At 34.9% G+C, this 25673-nt stretch overlaps 1 protein-coding gene across 4 annotated transcripts; it reads right to left on the bottom strand.

The window, feature by feature from the left end:
* On the bottom strand, positions 1-25182 carry LOC125646168 (substance-K receptor-like). Of its 4 annotated transcripts, none has more exons than XM_056142052.1 (3): positions 24555-25182; positions 3480-3563; positions 1-3057 (listed from the first exon to the last, which is right to left on the bottom strand). In XM_056142052.1, exon 3 carries the CDS (start codon positions 3054-3056, stop codon positions 2004-2006), a length of 1053 nt encoding a protein of 350 aa, XP_055998027.1. In that variant the 5' UTR covers position 3057; positions 3480-3563; positions 24555-25182; the 3' UTR covers positions 1-2003. The 4 variants fall into 4 exon arrangements, with proteins under 4 accessions (XP_055998027.1, XP_048728301.1, XP_055998026.1 ...); XM_048872344.2 differs by lacking the exon at positions 24555-25182 and adding an exon at positions 10207-10661; XM_056142051.1 differs by lacking the exon at positions 3480-3563.
* Between the last annotated feature and the right edge of the window lie 491 nt (positions 25183-25673).

Genomic DNA, 25673 nt, shown 5'->3' on the forward strand with positions numbered 1-25673 from the left:
TAAAGTTGGCATATCTTTATTATCCAAACTCAAAATGCAATGATCACACAATTGTTTCTTGTGAAGTAATTAGTAAAATTTATTCGTCGTGACAGGGGGTAGCACCACTACAACTTGTAGCACTTGTAAACCGTTGAAGAACTTGCAAAATCCTTGTAGCACTTTTAGACTTAATGTAGTGATCATTTTTGCCCATTGGTCTCAGCGATAGCTCACAGACCCCGCTAAAGCTAAACTCACAGAACAGAATTTGTCAGTCATGTTTATTTTCAAACTCAGACGAAAATTGAAATGTGTGCATCACTTAATGCTAAGCAGTTTGTTTTGTTTGGAATGAAGAATGCCACATATACAGAGAAGGATACCAAATGAAAAAAAAAAAAAGGAAAAAGAAAGAATAAAAAAAACGAAAAGAAAAAATGACTACGCGACTATATATTTTCTAACTAACTTGAATTCCTGGTAAACTGAGTTCATTGTTAGATTAGGACTCAGACTTCGTGGTTGAAAAGTGAGTCGGTGTAAATCTCTGTCACGTGACACAGAGGATATGTTCATAACACGAATTCATTTTTAAATGATAAACACAGGATAACTTGTGATTTACCAATATACTAGTAATCAAACCCAATGACGCTGTACCCTTTCAACAAATTGATAGCTTTGATGGTTTTTAACGAATACAACATCATCTTTATTAACTAGCAGTAGTCAAGGGCTCAAGATAGTGTTCAGTAAAATCTAATTAGCATACATATTCAAGTATCAAATGCATGAAATAAATATCCGTAACACAATGTTACAAACAAATATCTGTAACACAATGTTAAAAAAAAAACAAATATCCGTAACACAATGTTACAAATAAATATCCGTAACACGATGTTACAAATATCCGTAACACAATGTTACAAATAAATATCCGTAACACGATGTTACAAATATCCGTAACACAATGTTACAAATAAATATCCGTAACACGATGTTACAAATAAATATCCGTAACACAATGTTACAAACAAATATCTGTAACACAATGTTACATACAAATATCCGTATCACAATGTTAAAAAACCCAAATATCCGTAACACAATGTTACAAACAAATATCCGTAACACAATGTTACAAATAAATATCCGTAACACGATGTTACAAATAAATATCCGTAACACAATGTTACAAAGAAATATCTGTAACACAATGTTACATACAAATATCCGTATCACAATGTTAAAAAAAACAAATATCCGTAACACAATGTTACAAACAAATATCCGTAACACGATGTTGCAAACAAATATCTGTAACACGATGTTACAAACAAATATGTAATCACAATCTTTTACACAAATATCCGTGCATGTAATCACAATCTTGCAAATTCAATATACATACACGTTCCCATCCTCTTACAAATAAATACCCGTGTACTTATTCACAATCTGACAAAGAAAACGTGCACATACACACAATATTACAAATTTACGTGCACGTACACACAATCTTACAAACAAATTTACGTACACACAATCTTACAAACAAATTTACGTGCACATACACAAAATCTTACACAGAATTATACATGTATGCTGGCACATGTATGGTTTGGTCATCATAAAATATACCAATGTACATTATGATAAAAAATAACTAATATCCAGTTTCATTAAAACAACGAGTACATATACTTCAATTTCACCTCACTTTGAGAGAGCGAACATCGATTTTTATAAATATTGACAGTAACAATTACACAATCAGCAGAATTCGCTACATCATTGTGTGGAGATCACATAGTACATAATTATCACAAAATATCAGAGCAAAGTGCACCCGACAGTATTTCTGTATAAATATCGTGTATCTGATACACTAATATTACAAAAAATGTTTTGGCAATATATTTCGCAAGCAAAATCTATTGACTTCAAACAATCTTTTCTATTGCTATGTATATTCAAAACAATGGTGTCTCAAGTTTTGGTAAACATATTTTTCGTTTTTACCTTTTGTAAATTTGCTTCACAGCAGTTCGAAACTTCCGGTCTCTTATTCCATAAATGAAAGGATTCACCATTGAGTTGACAAAGTACGACCAGATAAATGTGTAATACACCTGAGACTCAACGAGCGAGAGACTGCAGTCGAAACCTTTCACTACGAAAATCATCACGGCCAGGAGATGATGTGGCACGGCACTCAAAATGTAAGCAACAGTGACGGCACAAAGCGTGATGGTGGAGCGACGAGCTCCGGTCCCCGTCGTGGATTTGATCTCATCTACATTACGTGCAGACATGCGCCGAATCGTCTCTTGAAACTTGAAATGAGTATGTATGTTACGGCCGATTTTAATGTACACAAAGACCATGGTTGTTGAGACTAGTATGAAATAAAGCAACAATAAGGCGTTGTAATAAATCTGGTATTTCTTTTCCTCGAATTTTTGCTCTGTAAAACACCGGTACCCGGTGAGGCCCGGTACACCGGTCTCAATATCCCGCAAGCCGTACAAAAACGGAGCTGGCCACGACAATAGGAAGGCTACCACTACATTCATGAAGCACAAAATCTTGGCCTGTTTGTTGGTCAGCTGATCCTTCAGGGGACTACAGATAGCCTTGTATCGGTCCACAGCGATCGAGATCAGAGACGACGTAGAAGCTATTGCTGCAAAATAATTAAAGAAGCGGAACATTTTACAATAAATTTCCGATGGAAAGGTCACTGGGAAAAACAGGTAGGAGACCACCATCGGCGCCACCACGACGCAGTTGAAGATGTCCAGCATGGCCAACCAAATGACATATACACGGTAGTTGGACTTTGCGAATTGGCGGAGATATATCCACAGCACGTGCGCGTTTCCTATCAGTCCGATGAAGCTTAATATGCAGAGGAGACCGATGCCCCCGAGATTCCGTCTCATTAACTGGGTGTTGATTTCTTCAATAGTCACACCGTCAAACGATCCTCCTAGTTCCGCTTTTAACCAGGTGTGACAGGTTTCATTTGTATTGGTCATGTTCACTTCGGGGGAACCAGAGGTATTCATCCTAAAAGAAACCAAACATAAATTCTACAACGTTCTACAATATCTAATATCAGAGGGAGATGGTTTAAATAAGATACCACTTAATTAAGGAAAGAGACTCGGTGTGATTTTAGAAACACACACGTATATTCATATTGTTTGAGTAATCTGATATTTTAATGTTGTCTTTCATTCCGATGTATTTTTGTAAAATACTGAAAAAAATGTCTACATGAACATTCAAATGAATTAAGATATCTATGGCGCAACTCGCGATGTCCCATAAAATGAAATGCAATAACATGCATATTGTGCTGCAAGGGTGTCGTGTTCTTGTTCAGTAAAGGAGAAATGTGGTCTTATACATAAAAGTAATAATCAAACATTCTAAAAGTCGAATCAAAACGGAATAAAAACGGCAAGAAAACCAAATGAATATCTAACCTGCAAAGCTCTTCCCAAAAGTTAGGTCTACAGTGTAATACTAAAACCTTCAAGGGCCGGTAGCATAATGAGTTCCAGATTCAACTGTAATGAAATGAGACCTTGGTATGACGTCACCTTAATTGTCCTAACTCCCCATTAGCCACTTGCTCTATATATTCACTTCCGGTCTATGGAGAATCCATTACCGTTTCACTTTGTTCATAAAATTTCAAAACTGTTGCAAGCTAGCCATCCCATCGTCTAAAAATCACTTTGTACACGGGATGCGTCCGATGGTTTGCTTTTTATAAGTTAGAACAGGACATGCGATATTGAAAGACCTCATTGATATGGCTGTTGTAATTACCGAGGGCGGATGATGAACTTTACAGCAGTAAAAAGCCTCTGTGACACTACGGATGATCCCCAACGCTTGCTACTCAAATTGACATCACGTGATGAATTAGCCGTACCTCTAACGCGTCGCTCTCAGTACCAATAAAACAAATCAATTGTGTTCAATTTTTTTTTTTATCTCCGGCATCAAAGTTGTTAGAAGTAGATGATACTTTTAGCTGCTGACAATACGATTATTAATTAGATTAGTATCTAAAGGGTCTACTTTGTGTCTTTTATTGCAAAATCGAAGTTTTCGTTTGCAGTAAATAATCCACCATTGACTAAGGAATCGACATTTACAAATTACATTGTCCGCCATAAACACTGACCACTACCTAGCGGTGAATAAAATCAAACGCTTCAAACAACCGCTGCATTGATTCGGAATTTTCATCTGTATAAAGTTAAAATCAATCCCTCAGATATGTTTTTTTGATTTGACACTTGTCGGTTTAGAAACCAAATACGATTTTCGACATTCGAAAACCCATATCTAATTGCTCTTAATTCATATTTTATGATGGTGTAGTATTAAAAAAATATAAATCTTTCACTACAAAGAGTTACTACCCTCTAAATGGAAATATTGACATTTGTTGTTGCTCTAAATTACAATCCGTGATATTAAAAAAGGAGACAATTGCAGCAGTACTAGCATGACTGAAAACTTTGGATCTATATATCTATTATAACTATCATATTTCCAAAGATCAACAAATATAACAGCACCCCTACGAAATAAAAGTACTCGTACATTGATGAGTCAATATTGTCTTTGGTTTCTGTAGCTTTTTTAATCCTAAGTGTCCTTAACGTAGTCAACCTATCATGAAGTTTGTTTTAACAAAATTGAGTATTTTTACAGAAATTAATAAATTGATCATTGTTCATTATCTTCCTTTTATCATAACTTATACACACATTACCCAGCTTCGGTTGTCTGATAGAGTTCGCCTTTGTGAACTTTTTGCTCTGACATGTATATATTTTGGTGAGTTGTCTGCCCTTGACAAAGATACTGATTAAACTATTACCTGAGATACACAAGTAAAAGCTTTTTGCGTACCTGGTAGATATACAGCCACAAATAAGTTACATTACATCGCATTCCGTATTATCTACATTTCCAATGTTTTTGCCTTTGGTATCTTTATTCCAATTGTAACGATAGCTATTTTCTCATGAATGCTTTTCAGTTGTGAACAATGCGCGTATGAATCTTGATAAATATAGTACGTCTGTTTTAACAGTTGGGGATTCTGACAGAACTGGATGCAGAATATAAATATAAGAAACTATCATTTTGAAAATACAACTGTGCACGATGGGTACGAACTGCAACGCTTCACAGCGGCATATTTAAAGAGGCGTATTATATTTATTTCTTAAATGCATTGTATATCAACATCGCTGAAATTAAAATAAAATGCACGTTTTGGCCTAATTGGGCCTCATAAATCAGCAACAATTCAGGTGAAGTCTTTGATCTGACAAACCATGAAGATATTTAACACTAATTTCGCACCATGTTTTGTGATATGACGTCGATTGATTGATGTTTTTACGTCCCATTGAGAATTTTTTACTCTTATTGAGACGTCATCAGCTATAGGTGAAGTACAGTGTACCATAGATTTAGAGCTACATGTACATGTATGCTTAACGCCCAGGACGTAGCAGTGAGGGTTCTTTATCGTGCCAACGCCTGTCTTTAAAGTCATATCCGTAAGACCAGTGATTCTCACTTCTAAATCCGAGCGTTTCACTACCTAGTACCTATTTTAATGTCTTAAGTTTGACGCGGCCATGGCACGAGCGGGACTCGAACACGTGACCTCCCGGTTACGAAGCGAACGCTCTACCACTGATCTAGTACCGTGACCGGTGATATGACGTCGAAAATGACCAATTTCATTGACAATCACTTTTTGATAACCCCCTCCCAATTATTTAAAGTCGTTCAATTTCAGATTCATTGAGCATGATGTAGTTAGAAACACCGATTTGTAGTTACAATATGGATATTGTCTACGCAGTTGCTATAAACAGGTATTTTGCAAAATGAATATTTCAAAAGTTTTGACGTCAAATTACAATTAACAACAATTTAAAAAAAAAAGGAAACCCACACATAATATCATAGAATATTGAAAAAAAAAAATAATTGAATATTTTCCTTATCTCGTAATTAAGAAAAAAAGATCTCGTAATTTCGATAAAAGATCGTTTAATTACGAGATTATTATCTTATATCTGCAGTTTGTTTTCCAATTGAAATGGAGATTTGAAGTAAATCTTTTAAATAACCCGAAAATCTAGTAATTGAATTACCAAGGTAATGATCTCATTAATATGAGAACTACGAATTAAAAGTCACTTAATTTTTCACAGAGGGACTTTCATTAAGAGTAATTTTTCTCGTAATTCCGAGAAAAGATCTAGTTTGTACAAAATGAATTTAATGTTTGTATTCGTGTTTGTCTTTTAGAATATTTCATCCTAAACATAAGATTTTATTAGAAATTTTACAATGCATGTTTAATGATGAGACAACCCAATCGTTATCTGTTCTTTCATATTTGGTTGCTTCCTTTGCTCGTCAATTGACGTCAATGAAGTGAAATTGCACTTTCTTTGGAGTGTATGACACAGCAGATTTTAGTAACCTTTATTCTCCAGCCATGCACGTGAGAGTGTTTATATTGGTAAAAAAAATAAAATGATAAAAATCTTAATTTTCATTATATACTTTATACAGAAATGACACATTGTTTCTCATTTTTATACCCGAAAGACTTTTGGGGGCGGGGGGATATATTACAATCATTTAGTTGCCATATAATGGACCATATTATGTCAACGTCATTTAATCAATCGGACATTTTCCGATTCCGGGGCATGATTGCAACAATTCCCCCCCCCCCCCAAAACTGCTCTGATATAACATTTTCCACAATTTATCAGACACCTTTACATCAAAACTTTTGAGTGTGCATTATCATAGTACATGAAACGCTTTTTGTTTTGATTTTCACGTCCCTTCTCGCTGATGCATGACGAAATACAATAAAGGAACATATCACACTCGACCTGGTAACAAATTATAGATTATATTGATCTAATAATATATAAATTATATTGATGTATAACAGTTGTGTTTACTGTATCGATGCAACTATCTATTGAATATTGCATATATATTACCGGTATTTTGGTGTAGGAATTCATTGAATACTTATTTTATTGATGAAACAACTTGTTGATTATATACACGAGGAAATTTAATGAAGAACTTAATAATATTGAATGACACAGTTTTTCTCCTTTACGCCATTCGAGTAAATATTGACTTACAATGTAGTTAATTAACTACCTTAGCAATGCAACGACGTCAAAATGACGTTACAATGTAAATGCATTCATTTCAGTGCTATATTTAGGAGCCCGTAGAAAGAAAGCGCGTAGAGGAAATCGGATAAAATTAATTGTTTTAGAAAGCAGATTTTGTAGCCTTTTGACCTCCAAAAGATTTTAAATTTTGGAAACAGGGCCATTTTTCATGATTCCTGGCTTTATTTATGAGGAACAAAGATTTTGGAAAGTGTTCACTAGGCCTAGTGCGGATGTTTACTTAGGAAACCTTGAGTGGAGTACATGAAATTGCTTAATTCATCTAATATTAGAAAAAATACCATAGTAAAGTCTCATAATGTCATAGCTTTGAAGCCATTATTGTTATATGGATCTATTTTTATCGCATTGGGAATTCCCTATCTTCGATCACCGTAACCCGAGTGAGATTCGATAAATAATGTGATAATCAACACTAATATTGAATTGATTACTGTTTGATTCAAAACATGACAACACACAATTAAAACGTCAAATTTCATGCCCAATTTAACCACTTAAATCGGTAATCTGGAAAATTCTAGGCAAGTTTCAAGAATTCAAAATCATCAAATAAGATATGGCGCCGCACGTGAACCAACATGAAACTAATACACAATATTTCTAAGATAACGATATAATCGTATATAAAATATCATCGTGGTTCAAGAGTGGCGCCCATAAAGATTTATTAAATAAAGTTAAGAATTTCTATCAAAAATAGGTATTTTTGCCATACCGCATCCGGTTTCAATGCATATAATTACACTCGTGCTGTTTCCTGCACAAAACTCGATATGGAAATTAATAGTATAATTTCTAATTAAAGTCTGCCTTAAGATTTCTTCTATAAATATAAAGTTTTATTTTCAAAGATTGACAGGGCCAAATCATGCAATTTTGGCTTTAGTCCAAAATTTAGATGAAGAAATTCATATTGTAGCTAGTCCTGCGCTCCATAATTTGAACTAGGACGAAACATGTTTTTAAAATGCGTTCACAATGACCTTCAAAAATGGAAAAGTGAATTTTTAAGAGTTTCTGCCCCCAATTAAGACACATCCTCTCGAACATTTGCGGGAAAGAAAATTCAAATTAGCAATATTTTTAGGGGATTCACTTAACAAATCTTGACGTAGGCGTAACATTAAGCAGCGAATCTGTTCCACCGTTCTTGTCAGAATGTGATTTGAAGTGTCAAACATTTTGGAATTTCTGGTAGTATGTGAGAGGAACGACTAGGTGTGTATGTAATGAATGACGAAAAACATACTGAAAATCTAAAATTGTAGGCCTATATGTAAGCAGAAAGAATCATATCTATTTCAAAATTGTCATTTCTGAAATAATTATTGATATCCTAAATTCGTGTCAAGATAAACATATATTGATTTGAACATACTTTACCAATTAGACAAAAGAACTGGATACTAGTCCCAAAAGCATATCGCTTATTCATGTACATATATATAGAACCCCTTCCCACGTGCGTCATTTTCATTGGTGTTTTGTGGAATGAGTGAAATATTCTCACACGTGCAGCTGTGTAAACCGAACAAGTTAAACAACCTTTGGAAATTGATTTTAAAGATTAGTACCACAACAATACCCAGAAGACAATGAAGAAAAACTATACTCTATTGATATAATGTAGGACTGTTTAAATTACGATAACGTCGCTCTAACCGGGTCTGTCCTTTCCGTTGTCTTAATTTGATGGTTTTTATATTAGCTCAGTCAGCTCAGTATATTCCGTTACGCTACAACTTGTAGGGGAAAGTAGTCCCGGAGAATTGACAATGTACGGAGTTTAAATTTTTGTGGGTTTTTCTTAGGTCTATTGCGTAACTCATGAATTAATAATTACAAGATGAAACGATACCGCCGCACCAGGACACCTAGGCTGAGATTCACAATTTAGCAATATGCACTCAGCTCATAGCGAAATTGTAAGGCAAGATTTTAAATACATTGTTAGAATATGTATTCAGTAGGCAGGTTTGTTGAATATTAAAGAAATAAGTAACAGAACTTCCGTATTCGAGTTGTTTACCTATTCGCCATAAAAACAACCTATTGATGACATGTAAGGTACGTGCTATTGATTGGAATACATGTCAAAATGCGCATATCTTGACATTGGTGTTTCATAATGATTAGTTACGGTGCAAAATTTCGTCTTGATCATTTTATAAATGATTTGGTTTTACTTGAGGTATCCAACCCGTAATTAGGACATAATTATATTTCATAAATGGGAAAGCTGATCATCAAAAATATTAGAAAGGTTTTATGATAAAAAATGTTTTACATCGGAGATTTCCAAAATGGACATTTTCTGCTTAGATATTTGGGATAATTTAACTTTTCATAATGTAACTATATGAAATATACTCCTTAAAAAGTCAAGAAACTAGTGGCGAGTACACTCTTAATTAATTATACTGCTACTTGTTTATACTTTTTGAAATACATATTTCTGGATTACATACATACATACATACAAAATAGCATGAACTCTTAAATATCCGTTCTAATTGAAGAAATATTTAATATAAAGCGCAGAAAATTTCACTTTATTTTATTTGGATACCCACACCCAGGATTTAACTCGTGACCGGCAGAATCAACTCTCCTAGCAACATGTGACCAGCGTGCTAAGCTACATATACTTGACTTGCCTAGATGGTCGGCGGTCTAGCGCGCTGGTCAAATGCTGTATAGGAGATTTGGTTCCGCTGGTCGTGAGTTCAACCCCGGGTAGGGGCGGGAATTTTTATCCAAATAAAATAAAGTGAAATGTGTGTGCGTGTGTGTGCACATTGTATGTATATAACGGTTCATTGTATATTCTCCACGTTGAATGAAGGTCAGCAATGCATTATGAATTTGTTAAATATTTTAAACTAACTAATATTATACAAAATGACGTACTTTTTCATTAAATTCCTCTTACCTTTATAGGCAAATCTATCGATACCACCTTTTGGAATATTATCGTCCTGTTCTCCTTGGAAGTGCCTTTCAAAACTTTCAAAAAGTCGAATACTGAAAACTTTAGGGGGAAATCCACATCTGATTACGAGGAAGTAGTGTTAAGATGTCTTTACACTTTGAAAACCAAATGTGATCTAACCAAAGAATTGATTAACAGAGGGTCGTGTATGCCAATTATTCTGTGCATCTTTAATGCACAAGGCCGTGTCATATTAACAAAAGAATGTATAGAAATACACCTGTTATGTGCAGTAAATATCTGCAGTGGGGTTTAAACCTATTGAAGTGTCCCAGTTACGCAATCTCGGAAAACCTTCCAAAGTTTGATATGATCTTGGAATTAAAAAATGACGATATAGAATATACTGAACTCCGCCAGAAGAAAAGACTTCCACTGCAGCATGTCTATGTATAGAATGACTATTCTGTTCCCAGTCTCGGTACACTCTGTAATTCTGGGAAATTTTACCCGTATACACAGAAGTAGACCTTTTGTATCACGTATCTTCAAACAAGATGTAAAATAATGAATTTTAAGAATGGATGAATATCATTGTTAAATGAAAGAAGGAATAAAGTGAAAGCATCGTAAGTTGGACTTGTGTCTAAAGTTATGTCAGAGTAATAAAATAGTGTCTACTCTCAAAATAATGAAATAGTGTCTAATCTCAAAATAATAAATAGTGTCTACTCTCAGAATAATAAATAGTGTCTACTCTCAAACTAATAAAATAGTGTCTACTCTCAAAATAATAAATAGTGTCTACTCTCAGAATAATGAAATAGTGTCTACTCTCAAACTAATAAAATAGTGTCTACTCTCAAACTAATAAAATAGTGTCTACTCTCAAAATAATAAAATAGTGTCTACTCTCAAACTAATAAAAAAGTGTCTACTCTCAGAATAATAAATAGTGTCTACTCTCAGACTAATGAAATAATGTCTACTCTCAAAATAATAAAATAGTGCCTACTCTCAGACTAATGAAATAATGTCTACTCTCAAAATAATAAAATAGTGCCTACTCTCAGACTAATGAAATAATGTCTACTCTCAAAATAATAAAATAGTGTATACTCTCAGACTAATGAAATAATGTCTACTCTCAGACTAATGAAATAATGTATACTCTCAAAATAATAAAATAGTGTCTACTCTCAGAATAATGAAATAGTGTCTACTCTCAGAATAATAAATAGTGTCTACTCTCAAAATAATAAAATAATGTCTACTCTCCGACTAATGAAATAATGCCTACTCTCAGACTAATGAAATAATGTCTACTCTCAGACTAATGAAATAATGTCTACTCTCAAAATAATAAAATACTGCCTACTCTCAGACTAATGAAATAATGTCTACTCTCAAAATAATAAAATAATGTCTGCTCTCAGACTAATGAAATAATGTCTACTCTCAAAATAATAAAATAGTGTCTACTCTCAAAATAATAAAATAATGTCTACTCTCAGACTAATGAAATAGTGTCTACTCTCAAAATAATAAAATAGTGTCTACTCTCAAAATAATAAAATAGTGTCTACTCTCAGACTAATGAAATAATGTCTACTCTCAAAATAATAAAATAGTGTCTACTCTCAGACTAATGAAATACATGTAGTGTCTACTCTCAGAGTAATAAAATAGTGTCTACTCTCAGACCAATAATCATAACCGGTGAGTTCAATATCTAGATGTGAATTGTAATTGGTGCGATGATAAGTCTACAAAGTATACACTGTCTACGTTCTAAAAAAAAAAAAAAACTAAACTCCCTGCCGACGTGATATTCAATCGATGATTTTTTAGGGGTGTTAGAATAAAGATAATGATAAAATAATGTACATGTGCATGTATACGCATAACAATGTTACTACAATTATTGCCGTCATTGGACTCCATAAGATGACAAAAGCCCCAGATGGAATTCATTTCTCTTTTAATGGGATGCTTTCAGTCTGATTGACGTTCTCTGGGGAGACACGCACAAAAAGAGCACAACTACAGACAATCACTGCGTCGTAACGCAAACGTTTCCTGTTGCAGGAAAAAGGTCATGTCGTAAAATGTTGATACCAGCTCTTCATTAAGGTCACAAAACTTAAAAATTAAAAGGAAAGCAAACTAGTGTCCCCATTATATAATGATAAAAATGTCTGTTAAGTAATAATCCTACGACAAGAAATCAAGTCATTAGTTCTTTTTTTTTTTTTTTTTTTTTCGTATCTAAAGCAGCGGCCATTGCATGTTTTTTTTTTTTTTACTAGTATTGAACTTTCGATACAACCCTAGCTGGACATTTAGACATTTAGACATCGATAAACTCTCTATCTGTTTAGCTGTAATTCATATTCCCGAGAGAGATGAAAATGAACTGATTAGATTGTCATGGTATCACAGTATTAAGAAGCAATTAGATCTAGAATTAAGTTAGACTATCCGCTAAACAAAGCATTCTATATTACGTTTACATGTGTTGTGTCGTTTATCACTATAAACCATACAGTTCATAGGTTTAAAATACCCTATATATGCATGGGGAAAAAATGTATAAAAATACATAATAATTTTCAGTGTGTTATATTATTAAGGCAAAGAAGGAGAGTCAAAATAAAACGAAGAAACACAATTACAAATTTTCTAATCATGAATTAAATCCAATCAGACCAGCCCCCCCCCCCCCTAAAAATAAACATCCACAATAACAATAGTGAGGATAAGCTCCTAAATCGTTTATGATGGTATTAATTTTCTGTTCTTTTTAAACATTTATAAAGATTTTTTTTCTTCAGTTTACATAATTCTATAACATTTGTTGATGACAACAGTTCAACAAGTTTGAAACCAGAGGAATTTTTAAAGTAATATTTCTTTCAGTTTATTTTTCTAACGTTCTCAAAAATGGACCAACGAGTATAAAAGGAATGTGTACAATGTAAAAACAAAACAAAACAACCTCCTTGAGCATACGCAGACAGTCATGTTCTTAATAATGTAGTGTTATAGAAATGAACTTAACTTGAACAACGTCAAATAGTAGTCACATAATCTCACATTGTTCAAACTTATATGCACATATATATATACAATTAGATTCTGCGAAATTCTGTTACTAATTTTGACATTTTCCAATTTCCATAAAATTCTTTGACAAGGGTATGAAATTCGATGTGCTCTCTAAAAAGGGGTGAAAAGATATGTTCTCCGGTAACACGTCGCTGGGCAGGATAATGTGTTATTTATGCTGCACACTCAAGGTCTGATAGCGATCTTTTCATGCAGTGACTTTGCATAATGAAAATGAGGTCTGATTCAAAATTAACACATCTCAATTCAACGCACTCCTTCATGTCCGAACAGACTGACAGATGTGATAACGATAAGTAAATTAAGGCATCAGATAAACTTGATTAACTGGAAGAAATGCGGTCTAGGCTGAGGTTGACAATGTGTCTCAAGGCAAAATAGATATATAATTAGAATTCATGTAATGCCATGCATTTCAACAGGATTTATCTTTATGGTTTCATTAAATATTTTCAATACAATCAACCAGGGGCTAGCAAAGCAACAACAACAACAACAACAAAAAAAAAAAAAAAAAAAAAAAAAAAAAAAAAAAAACAAAAAAAAAAAAACCCGGGAGTGGGGGTGAATTTGGGATGAACAGAGACATATTTGTGTCCCCAAACTTTGTCAGTTTTCTTCATTTACCTTCATAAAAGAAAATCATATGCATGATGGATTTTTGGAAATTGCTTAAGGTGGGTCCTTAGTCCTGGATTTTTGGGGTTTAGGTAGCATTTTTTTGTTTGGAATCAATAAATTAACATTCAGAGTAATGAAAAAAGGCAAAACAGTTAAGGGTTTCCATATTAATTTTCATTACATACACCACTAAAGTCATATACCCCGATGTAGATTTTTATGAAATTCATTGGAAACAGTTATTTGTTGTTATTTTAATATAAAAACTACAAAATATTTTTTGAATTGCATATATTTATCGGGAAACATGTCAATAACTAAAACACATGTCATTTTCAATATGTTCATCAAGTTTTAGAATAATATGTGCAAAATTATTGAATTAGCGTTATTCCCCAAAATGTTAAAAAACAAACAAATGTGGACGCATTTTCCTTATAGCATGGTTTACATATCATTTTTTCTGTTTATATTAGTAGAGTTACATCTGTTATAGTTATTCATGGGAAAAAATCCATACCTTTCCTTAATAATTTCAAATCTATAGCTTCCAGATTATGTATACCCCCATCAAAAACTGAAGTCTGGCACCATACAGCTGAGCTATTTAAAATCACTCAGGATTAAAATTCTATGTAGTTTCATGAAAAGACACAGATAATGATTCCTTATCACCTTGGTAAAATGTTTGTCAAAAATAAAGGAAATCTATCGCATTATGGACTTGATAAATAATTGAATGAAAACAGAGTTATTGTCCTTGGATTCAATATTTTGAAACAAATCATTGACTATTCAAATATAACTAAGAATTTTAAAATATTTTATGGCTAACAAGATTTTTTACAATAACTATTGAAAAAGATTCCAACAAAATTTATGTTCCTATCATTAAATCATTGACTTTGCAAAACCCTATGACGTCACAGGAGTGTGGAACTACGTTAAATGCAAAAATTTCCCCCCCAGTTAACTTTAAGGTCACTACAAAATCCCTCGTAAGATCTGTTGTTTATTGGTATTAAGCTCTTGGTATAGTATGACTGGCTAAGACGATCCGCTGTCTTTTTACCCCTTTACTTGAATTTAAGGATTTTTCTACAGTTTGTTACCCCTACCCCCCACCCCCACCCCTCTTCCGCGTGACCACATCATTCAATATCATAAACAAACCTACAAAGGGATACTACAGTACTCTAAGGGAAATGTTCTTGCACTCAGTCTCACTATCATTACCACAAACTATTTAGATAATTTCCCCATACTTAATGTCACTAATATTCTATATGTACAAACTCACTAATATTGGGCCAAGTAAAATTAATTAGTAGATTATCATTCAAACTTCACATAAAAATGGGGCGGGTGGGAAGATTTTATTTTTTATTTTTCGCCATGGTATTCTTGACCTCGAAAATGCCTTCTCTCATTGAGAAAAGGCTTTATAAATCATAATTACATGTGTATTTGGGTTTCTAAAAGGCAAAGTAAAACAAAGTACGTTTACGATACCGGACCGGACATAAAATATCCGGAAATCGTAATTTTGAAAAATAAAAAAAATCGGGGCGGGGCAATTTTCGAGGGGCGGGCGGGAATGATAATCTACTAATTAATTTTACTTGGCCTTGTGTACAGTCTCACTAATATTCTGTACACATAATCTCACTAATATTCTGTACAGTCTCACTAATATTCTATACACACAGTCCCACTAATATTCTGTACACACAGTCTCACTAATAATTTGTACACACAATCTCACTAATATTCTGTACAGTCTCCCTTACATTCTGTACACATAATCTCACTAATACTCTGTGCACACAATCTCACTAAAATTCCTAACACACAGTCTCACTAATATTCTGTACACACAATCTCACTAAAATTCCATACACACAATCTCACTAATATTCTGTACACACAATCTCACTAAAATTCCATACACACAATCTCACTAATATTCTGTACAGTCTCCCTAATATTCTGTACACACAATCTCACTAAAATTCCTAACACACAGTCTCACTAATATTCTGTACACATAATCTTACTAGTATTCTGTACACACAATCTCACTAATATTATGTACACTCAATTTAACTAACATCTGGAACAACAGACAGCTCAGCTGATGTTGATAGACTACACGTTATGTTTGAAGGAGCGTCAGTTATTCCCCTTGCATGGCGGAGGGGTCTCGCGATACGTTAATCAATCTCTACATAAAACCTTACTGAAAATATTTCGTAAGCTTAATCTCACTACAGTCAATGTGACTAATATTCCCTAGAGTCAATGTGACTAATATTCCCCAGAGTCAATGTGACTAATATTTCCTAGAGTCAATGTGACTAATATTCCCTAGAGTCAATCTCACTAATATTCCCTTGAGTCAATCTCACTAATATTCTTTACACTTACCTGAAATCTCACTGATATCCCCTACACTTAATCTCACTAATATTTCCTTGAGTCAATCTCACTAATATTCCCTAGAGTCAATCTTACAAATATTTCCTTGAGTCAATCTCACTAATATTCCCTTGAGTCAATCTCACTAATATTCCCTTGAGTCAATCTCACTAATATTCCCTTGAGTCAATCTCACTACTATTCTTTACACTTACCTATAATCTCACTGATATTCCCTACACTTAATCTCACTAATATTCCTTATACTAAATATCTCTAATATTCTCTATACTATATTTTAGTATAAGGATTTCCGAAAGGAGGGGGTGGGATGGATGTGAAAGTAGAGTAATTAGCCAAAATACTCAGCCATTTTGGGTGCCAATCTGGACTTTTACTTGCACTATTTCTATTTATATGTTCCCATTCAAAGAAGAGGGGCATATTGCTTTGCACCTGTCGGTCGGTCGGTAGATCACATGTTGTCCGCTCAATATCTTGAGAACCACTCACGTGATCGTAATGATATTTCATATGTAGGTTAGTTATGAGTAGAAGAGGACCCCTACAGTTTTTCTAGGTCAAAAGGTCAAAGGTCAATCTACTCTAAACGTATGCAGGGCCGTAAATTAACCTTCAATTTGGAGGAGGCAGGAAATTAGGCGGGGGTCTGGGCACACTGAACACGTTTCGTGCAAAATCCTTGATTCTAGGGCCTTCTAAGATGTTACTTTACTAACTAATTCTAAAAGAAAGATTTGGAATGCTTTTTAAGGGAGGTATCATGTTCTTAGTTATTGGAAACAACATAAATTCTAATGAACTTTAAATTTTAATTTTTTTTGGCTCAAAAGTTGGAGGAGGCAGCTGCCTCCTCCGCCTCCATGTAATTTACGGCCCTGGTATGAATATACTGTCTGCTCAATATCTTGAGAACCCTTTGCTTGATAGACATCAAACTTGGTACACTGGTACATGTATCCCAAACTTCCGCCAGAGTTCGTTTGCTCACAAACCAAACTCTTCCAGTTTGGCATTATGGGATAGCGATTTCTAAAGCGCGTATACCGTGTGACGTCACTGTAGAATGACGAAAAACATAACGTCTAATGTAAACAGTTTAAAACAAGAACGTAAACATAAAGTCCATTACTTTACGCCATAATTTTAACAGAGTCTTCCTACTTTTTAATGATCTTTTGATCATTTTATGTTTAGAATAAAATCCATACTTTAATATTAATGCTCTTAGTGTCATTATCTTCAAACCTTTAACTACGAACTACTTCTTTAGTGTCATATACCCGCGTGATAATCGCGGACTCACAATATACAAATATTGTACTGCGTCACATAGGAGGGGTCTATACGTAAGTGACGTAATGAGGCCTCGACGGGGAGTTTGTGGTACATCCTAGGGAGTAGATGACTCGTATTGATTTTGAGGTAACATGGTCAAAGGTCAAACTGGATATAGGAATATACTGACCACTCAATGTTTAAAGAACCATTTGTTTGACATACATCAAACTTAGAACAATGGTATATCTTTTAAAGAAGATGACCCCTCTTGATTTTGAGGTCACATGGTCAAAGGTCAAGGTTCAAACTTGAAATAGGAATTTACTGTCTGCTCAATATATTGAGAACCCTTTGTTTGACAGACATCAAACTTGGTACACTGGTATACCTTTTGGAAAAGATGACCCCTATTGATTTTGATGTCATATGGCAAAGGTCAAGGGTCACTTTTGACATAGTAAGATGAATTATTTGCTTGATTGACACCAAACTTGGTACACTGGTACAGTATAAGAAGTACATGTAGATGGCCCCTATTGATTTTTTTAAAGTAATTTGGTCAATCCACTCTTGACATAGGAAATTATTGTCTGCTCAGTATTTTGAATTGGTGATACTACTATCAATTAAATGATGCATGTGTATAACTCTTTTCAATTTTGCACTGGGGGGGGGGGGGGGGGGGGGGCATATATGTTTTACAAACGTCTCTTGTTTAAATTTGTGGCGAGGGGGGTCTAAATCTCCCACTGCATTGCATAAACAAAAAGTCAGGCGAAAGTACCTGAATTTTGAAGCGGTGATTGTATTCATACGCAAAACAAACAAAAAAACTGATCACGTGACACACTTCGTGTTACAAGAAATGGAATGTCAATTTCATCAGTATTGTCATCTAAGGAAGTGCATTGGGAAATGTAAATATAAGGGAATGCTATTTTACAATAGATGATGGTCATATAAAAACATGTGATTTTACAAGGGGACATCTTAGTACAGCGTTCATTGATGCGTATACTAAATCAAAGTGAATTGAATATACTCCTGTTTCAAAATTTGCGATTATCCAAACCAACACCCTGAAGGGGGGCATTATTTAGTCCTCGTGGAAGAGTTACTATACAGTTATTCTTGAGAGATTGAGAGAGAGAGAGAGAGAGAGAGAGAGAGAGAGAGAGAGAGAGAGAGAGAGAGGTATGGGGAAAATCTCAACATATTACAGCGGTTATAAAAGGATGAAAGATTAATCATTTACTATTGAAAACTACAGTTAAAAAGCCGACTTACCCGCCACCTAATGATGAATATAGTGAAAGGCAATATTTAATGGAAACGATGAAGAAATTTGAAGATATACAGATAATACTGAGGTAGTATTCATGGGAAGTTGATCTTAGCAGGGTGACATCGACCCCTGTATTATCCGACATTCTAACTTCGTGTCACTTAAGACGTTGGATATGGGTCATTAACTGTGTATGAAGTTGAGCTAGACCCGACCATCGCCCCAGTAATATTGTCGTAACTCAACAGGGTGAAGACGTGCGAACTTGCTCGTGAGGAGGTTTTATATATCAATACATCAAGCTAGGTGATCGGTGTAATCTAATCAGGTTGTTGGAATCTTAAATTTTGCTCCAGGTAGCAAAGAATTTTAATTTTAGTGTAAAATCATAAAGAAGAAAACTTAAAGCGCTTGCAGCGTGCTATCTAGTTAGTTTAAGACCATCACTGAGCGAATCAGGCATGTAATGAAGTTTACAAGGACACGGATTAAATTTCATTTTTGAAAAAATTGTCAATGCATTATACAGAGTAAGGAACGATAACTCCAAATGCCGATACGTGCCCCGCTCAGCGTTGGAAGACTACATGTACAACTGAAAACTGATTACGCAAAACAGTTTGATCCCTGTTCGTTTGTTTTGAGTATTCGTAAACGAATTCGATGCGATACAAAAATGTGGAACTAAATTCAAATTTGATTATCTTAAAATATTTAGTTTAGATTAAAAGCAAGTTCGATTTAAAAAGGCTATGTTGGAGGGAAATTGTTGAAAACAAAAGTTATTTTATCTTTTTCGATGTTGTTTTCGCGCGCGCTGGGGCACGTGTGTGTATGTACGTATGAAAACCCTTTATTCATTGGATAGGCTCATAAAATATTTTTCTAAAGTTATAACATTTTAAAGGGGTTAAACTATAATTTAATTTTTTTTTCAGTATATTTATTTTATTTAATTTTTCATTTTATTGTGAAACAACACAGTCACTATCGGGGGAGTGCGTGTGTTAAAAAATGACAAAGCCGCCGGTAAAAGGGGGTGGTGCCCACAGGCGTCTCCTTATACCACCTTCACACTCACGGATTTTTCTTACGAGTCCTTACGGATTTCCGGCTCGTAGTCAATCGCAAGCATTCGTAAATCACTCGTCGTTATCCGTTAAGGAGGTATGCTACACCAGAAAAATTTGATGTGGATGAAAAGTGGAGGATTTGTACAATATTTTGAAGTTGAAAATTTTCAAATTTACTTTATTTTGTCAAAGAATACAGTTTTAGTAGAAGGTAATCTGTAAAAAATTTCAAAACCCCTGCTGGACTCGAACCTGCGACCTACAGTTCAGCAGTCGGTATTCTAACCTACTGATCTACTCGGCTATGTATTTATATGGAAAAGGAAAAGTTAAATATTGCTGATATCGATTTTTTCATCCATGTTTTTAAAGGAAGTCAGCCATTATGACGATGTAGAGCACTACCTTAATAACTCGTCACAAATCGCGCACACTCGTAGGGATCCGTAATAAATGGGGTAAATTTTTTGACTAGTCTGGCGCATGCCTGACCCAATTTCCGTTAGCGTAGCGGAAATTGGGTCAGGCATTCGCCAATCTGACTAAAGTACAGACCTATATTATTTTATATATATAAAATATAGGTCTGTACTTTAGTCAGATTGGGCATGCGCCAGACTAATTTTTTGACATGTCAAAAAAAAATTCACGATTGTCCATAGATTTCATTTCCCGTAAATAACCCGTGAATATTTTGTAACAATCCGTAAGTATCGTAAGCTGGACGCAAGAACACGTAAACTGCTCGTAAGAATCCGTAAAACACTCGTAAAAAGTTGGGTTTTTTTTACGAATCTTTGCGGTTGCTTTACGATATGTTACGGATAGTTTACGAGTTGTTTACGGGTTATTACGAATGCCTAAGTGATATTTACGATTTCATTCACGTCGGGTTACAATCGCTTTACGGATTGTTCAGAGTCATTACGAGCGCGTTATGTATAGACACGATTACTTTACGAGAACATACTTAAACTTTACGATTAATACCACCGTCACACTCACGGATTTTACTTACGATTCCTTACGGATCTCCGATTCGTAGTCAGTCGCAAGCATTCATAAATCACTCGTCGGTATCCGTGTCTAAATCGTAACAACCCGTGTACTTTTACGGATTTGTGGAATACGTAAGGATCCGTAAGAAAAATCCGTGAATGTGAAGGTACCATTAATATTATTCATAATAAGTTACATGTAAAATGGTTTTCAATTACATATGCATTAGTATAAAGTATATGAAACGCTGGATTCAGAGTGACTTCCTGTTCCCTGTATTTCTCCCTTGTTCATAATTAGCCTAAAATGCTGACCTCCTTACAACATTATTGCATACAACCTTTTCCATTGCAGTTCCGTCTGCAGTTCCGCGTTTTAGCAACACCCGGAAAAAAAAAATTCATAACGCAATGTTAAACAGTTTAATCAATAAAGGTCTCTAGCACTTGCTTAATTAGATAGATTTATAGCGACTGTCCGTGGTCGTATTGAATATTATTATGCACGTGCAATTAAGTTATATTTCAATTCAAAGGCAATCAGAGTTGTGTTTGTTCGTCTGTTTCATCTGTCTTAGTTTGCTAAGATCCACCGCGCGTGTATATTGTTAAAGCACGTGCAACACGTGCGAAAAATTAAATCTATCATTTTAATCGGTGTTCTAGAGTCCATCATATCTATATAAGTGACACAGATAGGAATATGGTTTACTTTGCTCACCACCCTGGTGGTCTTTAGAAAATGAACTGACTGACTTAGTGTACTCCAGTAAGTAGGGGTAATGATTGATTTGTTGTATAATGTTGAACGTCCCTCTAGAGAATTTTTCTCTCATTTGGAGACGTCACCATTGCTGGTGGTTTACATGTAGAAAATTTAGGCCTATGCTCGACGCTTGAGCAGGGAGGGATCTTTATCGTGCCACACCTGCTGTGACACGGGGCCTCGGTTTTTGCGGTCTCATCCGAAGGACTGTCCCATTTACTCGCCTTCTTCGACAAGCAAGGGGTACTGAGGACCTATAAATGTATTCTAATCCGAATCCTCAGGGGGTGAAAGGTCATGCAAATTACTGCTGTTAATGGTTACAAATGCGTAACCCGGATTATATACTATAATTGTATAGAATGTTAAGCTTGTCAAACATGATATTAAGATGGTATACTATTTATACAGGTCTGTGAGGAATCTTTTTTGAGATCAGCGAAATGATGGTCAAATATCATTGATTAAAATCGGCAGTCAAAAAGATGGGAAATAAACGTTTACTCATCATTTAGTTTACATAAGACAGTGACGGATCCAGGATTTTCGGGAAAAAATGGGGGGGGGGGGGGGGGGGGGGCACATGTTAAATACAAGTATTAGCCAAAATACTCAGCCGTTTGAGTGGAAAAAAAATCTGGAGTTTTACTCGTAAATTTGTGGCAAAAAAACTGGGACTCGGACCCTCTGAACCCGCCACTGTAACGAATATACAGGTAGCATTGTGTAGCGCTCAGAGAGAGAGAGAGAGAGAGAGATCAGGAGCTTGCTTGTTTCTTCAACAAACAAAGCTGTCATAACAAAATGAATGCTCCACAGAATTGCCGTGATCACAAGGTATATAAATAAATCGGTAAGTAGACCTTTTCTTTGGTTTTCGTGTGTAGCTCATTCATTTCATTCATGAAAGAGTACACGGATAAATGATATATACGGATTATAAACCATCGCCTACAATTACATGCCTATAAAATTATACAAATAAGTCATATAAATATTGATTAAGAAAAATATAATCAAAAGATGAAACAAAATATTTTTGGTTTTGAAGAGTTATAACAACAGGGTTTAGGAGGTTTTGATTTCGCCCGATATGTATTACATGCAATAACTGCACCATTCCTAAAGTCACACACAAATAAAAATTATTTATATTCTTACAAAAAAAAAAAAATGAAAATGGTGTCGTCTTCATATGGTGTCTGGGTAGCGCAGAGGTAGTGCTCTCGCTTCTCAACGCTGCTACCCGAGTTCGATCCCCGTGATCGGCAGTGGTTGTATGTGAGAGGGTATGGCGGTCGCCCGCTCGGACAAGTGGGTTTCCTCTGGGTATTCCGGTTTCCTCCCACAGAAATGACTCCCTAGCGCAAACATCCGTGCATCTAAGGACCCCATTGGAAATAAGCTTTCGAGCTTTCATGGGTTATCCTTGGTATTTATGTTTGTATGTATTTATAGGCCTATACCGAATAAATATTTATTCATTTTATTTTATTGTATCCACGTGAAAATGAAGATCTCGCGAAATAAGTGACCTACTATCGGCAGGAAACATCTCAGCACTGCCGGCCACGTGGGTGAGGATTTGGCCTTTTGGGAATAGTATCATTGTATTGTTCATTAGCTGAGATAAAGGAATAAGATGCATTACACACACAAGTACAAAATGCAAGACACGTGACAGTTTTAGTACGTGAAGTGCAATTGGGCATGTCGCGTGTGTCTGGCCCCGGAAGGTACTCCGTCTCATTTCTCCTATTATTCATTATTGATATCTTGAAAAACGTTTGAAGAACGTTTATAAAAATGCCCCTCCTACATTTCACTTTATTCTCCCAAAACCGTTGTCTGCATGGCATCAACGATTCTCTTTTTTTACTCAATTTGCGTGTTTTAAGAGAATAATGTCTGACAAATGAAAACATCATTTTTTATTTATAAAACAACACATGTTCTCCCATCTTCATTTTTTATGTAACACAACAAGCAATCTTCAAGTCGATCTTCAGATCAGAGCGACCATCACGCAGTATTAACAAATGGTCTCTGTGCACCGCTGTTAGCGAGATTCCAGCTGCGATATGAAAACGTAACATGTAATTTTTACAGTATAGATATGATTAAACTTTAGATGATGTTCTGTTGGTATTTATTTGATGAGAACAGTGGTATTTGAATGTGTCTGCGGATTACGGAGACCAGGAGAGCACGGGTTGCTTAATCTCCAACAAACGATCTGGAATCCATTTCGGTTTATCGAAGACGATGAATTACCGCAGACTCTGCGGAGGATACCCCTTCCTCGAATATATTACGAAAAAGATGTGATTTTAAAATCAAATACCAATTCTTTAAAAAAATTTTTTTATAAACTTTTGTATTTTTAAAAGACTTCAGAACTGTCGAAATATTTGTATTCGGGTGTAGGGACATTTCATTTACTGCTTTTAGTCATTTTAAAAAAAATCAAAAAACTTTTTAGACCGTCTATAAGGGTAACGCCTGTTGCAGTAAAGTGTGTTATGGAGTATATTTTAGTTAATTAATTCGAAAATAATCGGCTGTGTACGGAAATGGTTTCAACGAAAATTTGGCAGTGAAAGAATGAATTGTAAATACCAAATCAAACTTACCTCAAAATGAAAGAATTAAAGAATAAATTGTAAATACCTAATTAAACTTACCTCAAAATGAAAGACCAAATCAAACTTACCTCAAAATGAAAGAATGAATTGTAAATACCAGATAAAACTTACCTCAAAAGGCGACGGGGTACTGATTTCGCGTTCTTATATCACAATGGACGACTTCACTCCACAATTTACGATACAATCGCTATAATTTCAGTTGGAGACAGCTCAAATCCACAGATCATCAACTGTTCAAACATGATACCAGTAGGGCTGATGAGAGATGACTGTAGGATCGTGGACTTCTTAAAGGCCTGCAACTCCCCCGATAATTACAAAGTAAATTCTCAGAAACCAATTTTGCATATGTGATGCATGCACTCCTCCTCCCTGCCAGAAGATTGTGCCGACATGTAGTATCGCCTGGGATTAAATAGAGAAAGGAAAGCGATTCACTCCGCTCTCAATATATTTCGCTCTAGTTAAAAAACGAACAAAATCATCTTTATATTAATAATCAAGACAGGATAAACTATCAAAAATTGCACGAAAAGTATGTTTCACCAGAAATGTTAATGATTTGAGTATTTTAGTCGGCCAAAACTCCTAACACGTTATAATCCGAGGCATCTGTTATGAGAGTACATAAGTTTTAGAATTGAAATAATCGCTTCTATTCCGTCAATCAGGTATGACTGTTTGATTGTAACAATAACTAGCCACAGGGAGTAGGTTAGGATTTGTTATAATGAGGATAAATCGTCCCGAGGAACAGTGCTACTGGTGAATATACAGTACTAACGACTTTCTATTGACTTCTGTCACTTTGTAATCACTGACACACGGTCTCTTAGTATCACGTGCTTTCAGTATGCAAGTTTTACTATTTGTGTCTCACCTAATTTGTACGAGTTGTATTGTCACATATGTATAATACCCAGTACTAACTGAATGGACACTGAAAGACGCACATATAGTCTGAAACCTACTGCATAAAGAAACACTCACAGACACACAGACAGTCTCAAACCTAGTGCATAAAGACACACTCACAGATACACAGATAGTCTGAAACCTACTGCATAAAGAAATACTCACAGATACACAGATAGTCTGAAACCTACTGCATAAAGAAACACTCACAGACACACAGATAGTCTGAAACCTACTGCATAAAGAAACACTCACAGATACACAGATCTGAAATCTACTGCATAAAGAAATACTCACAGACACACAGATAGT

Source organism: Ostrea edulis, chromosome 6, assembly GCF_947568905.1.
Source record: "Ostrea edulis chromosome 6, xbOstEdul1.1, whole genome shotgun sequence".
Taxonomy (NCBI): Eukaryota; Metazoa; Mollusca; class Bivalvia; order Ostreida; family Ostreidae; genus Ostrea; species Ostrea edulis.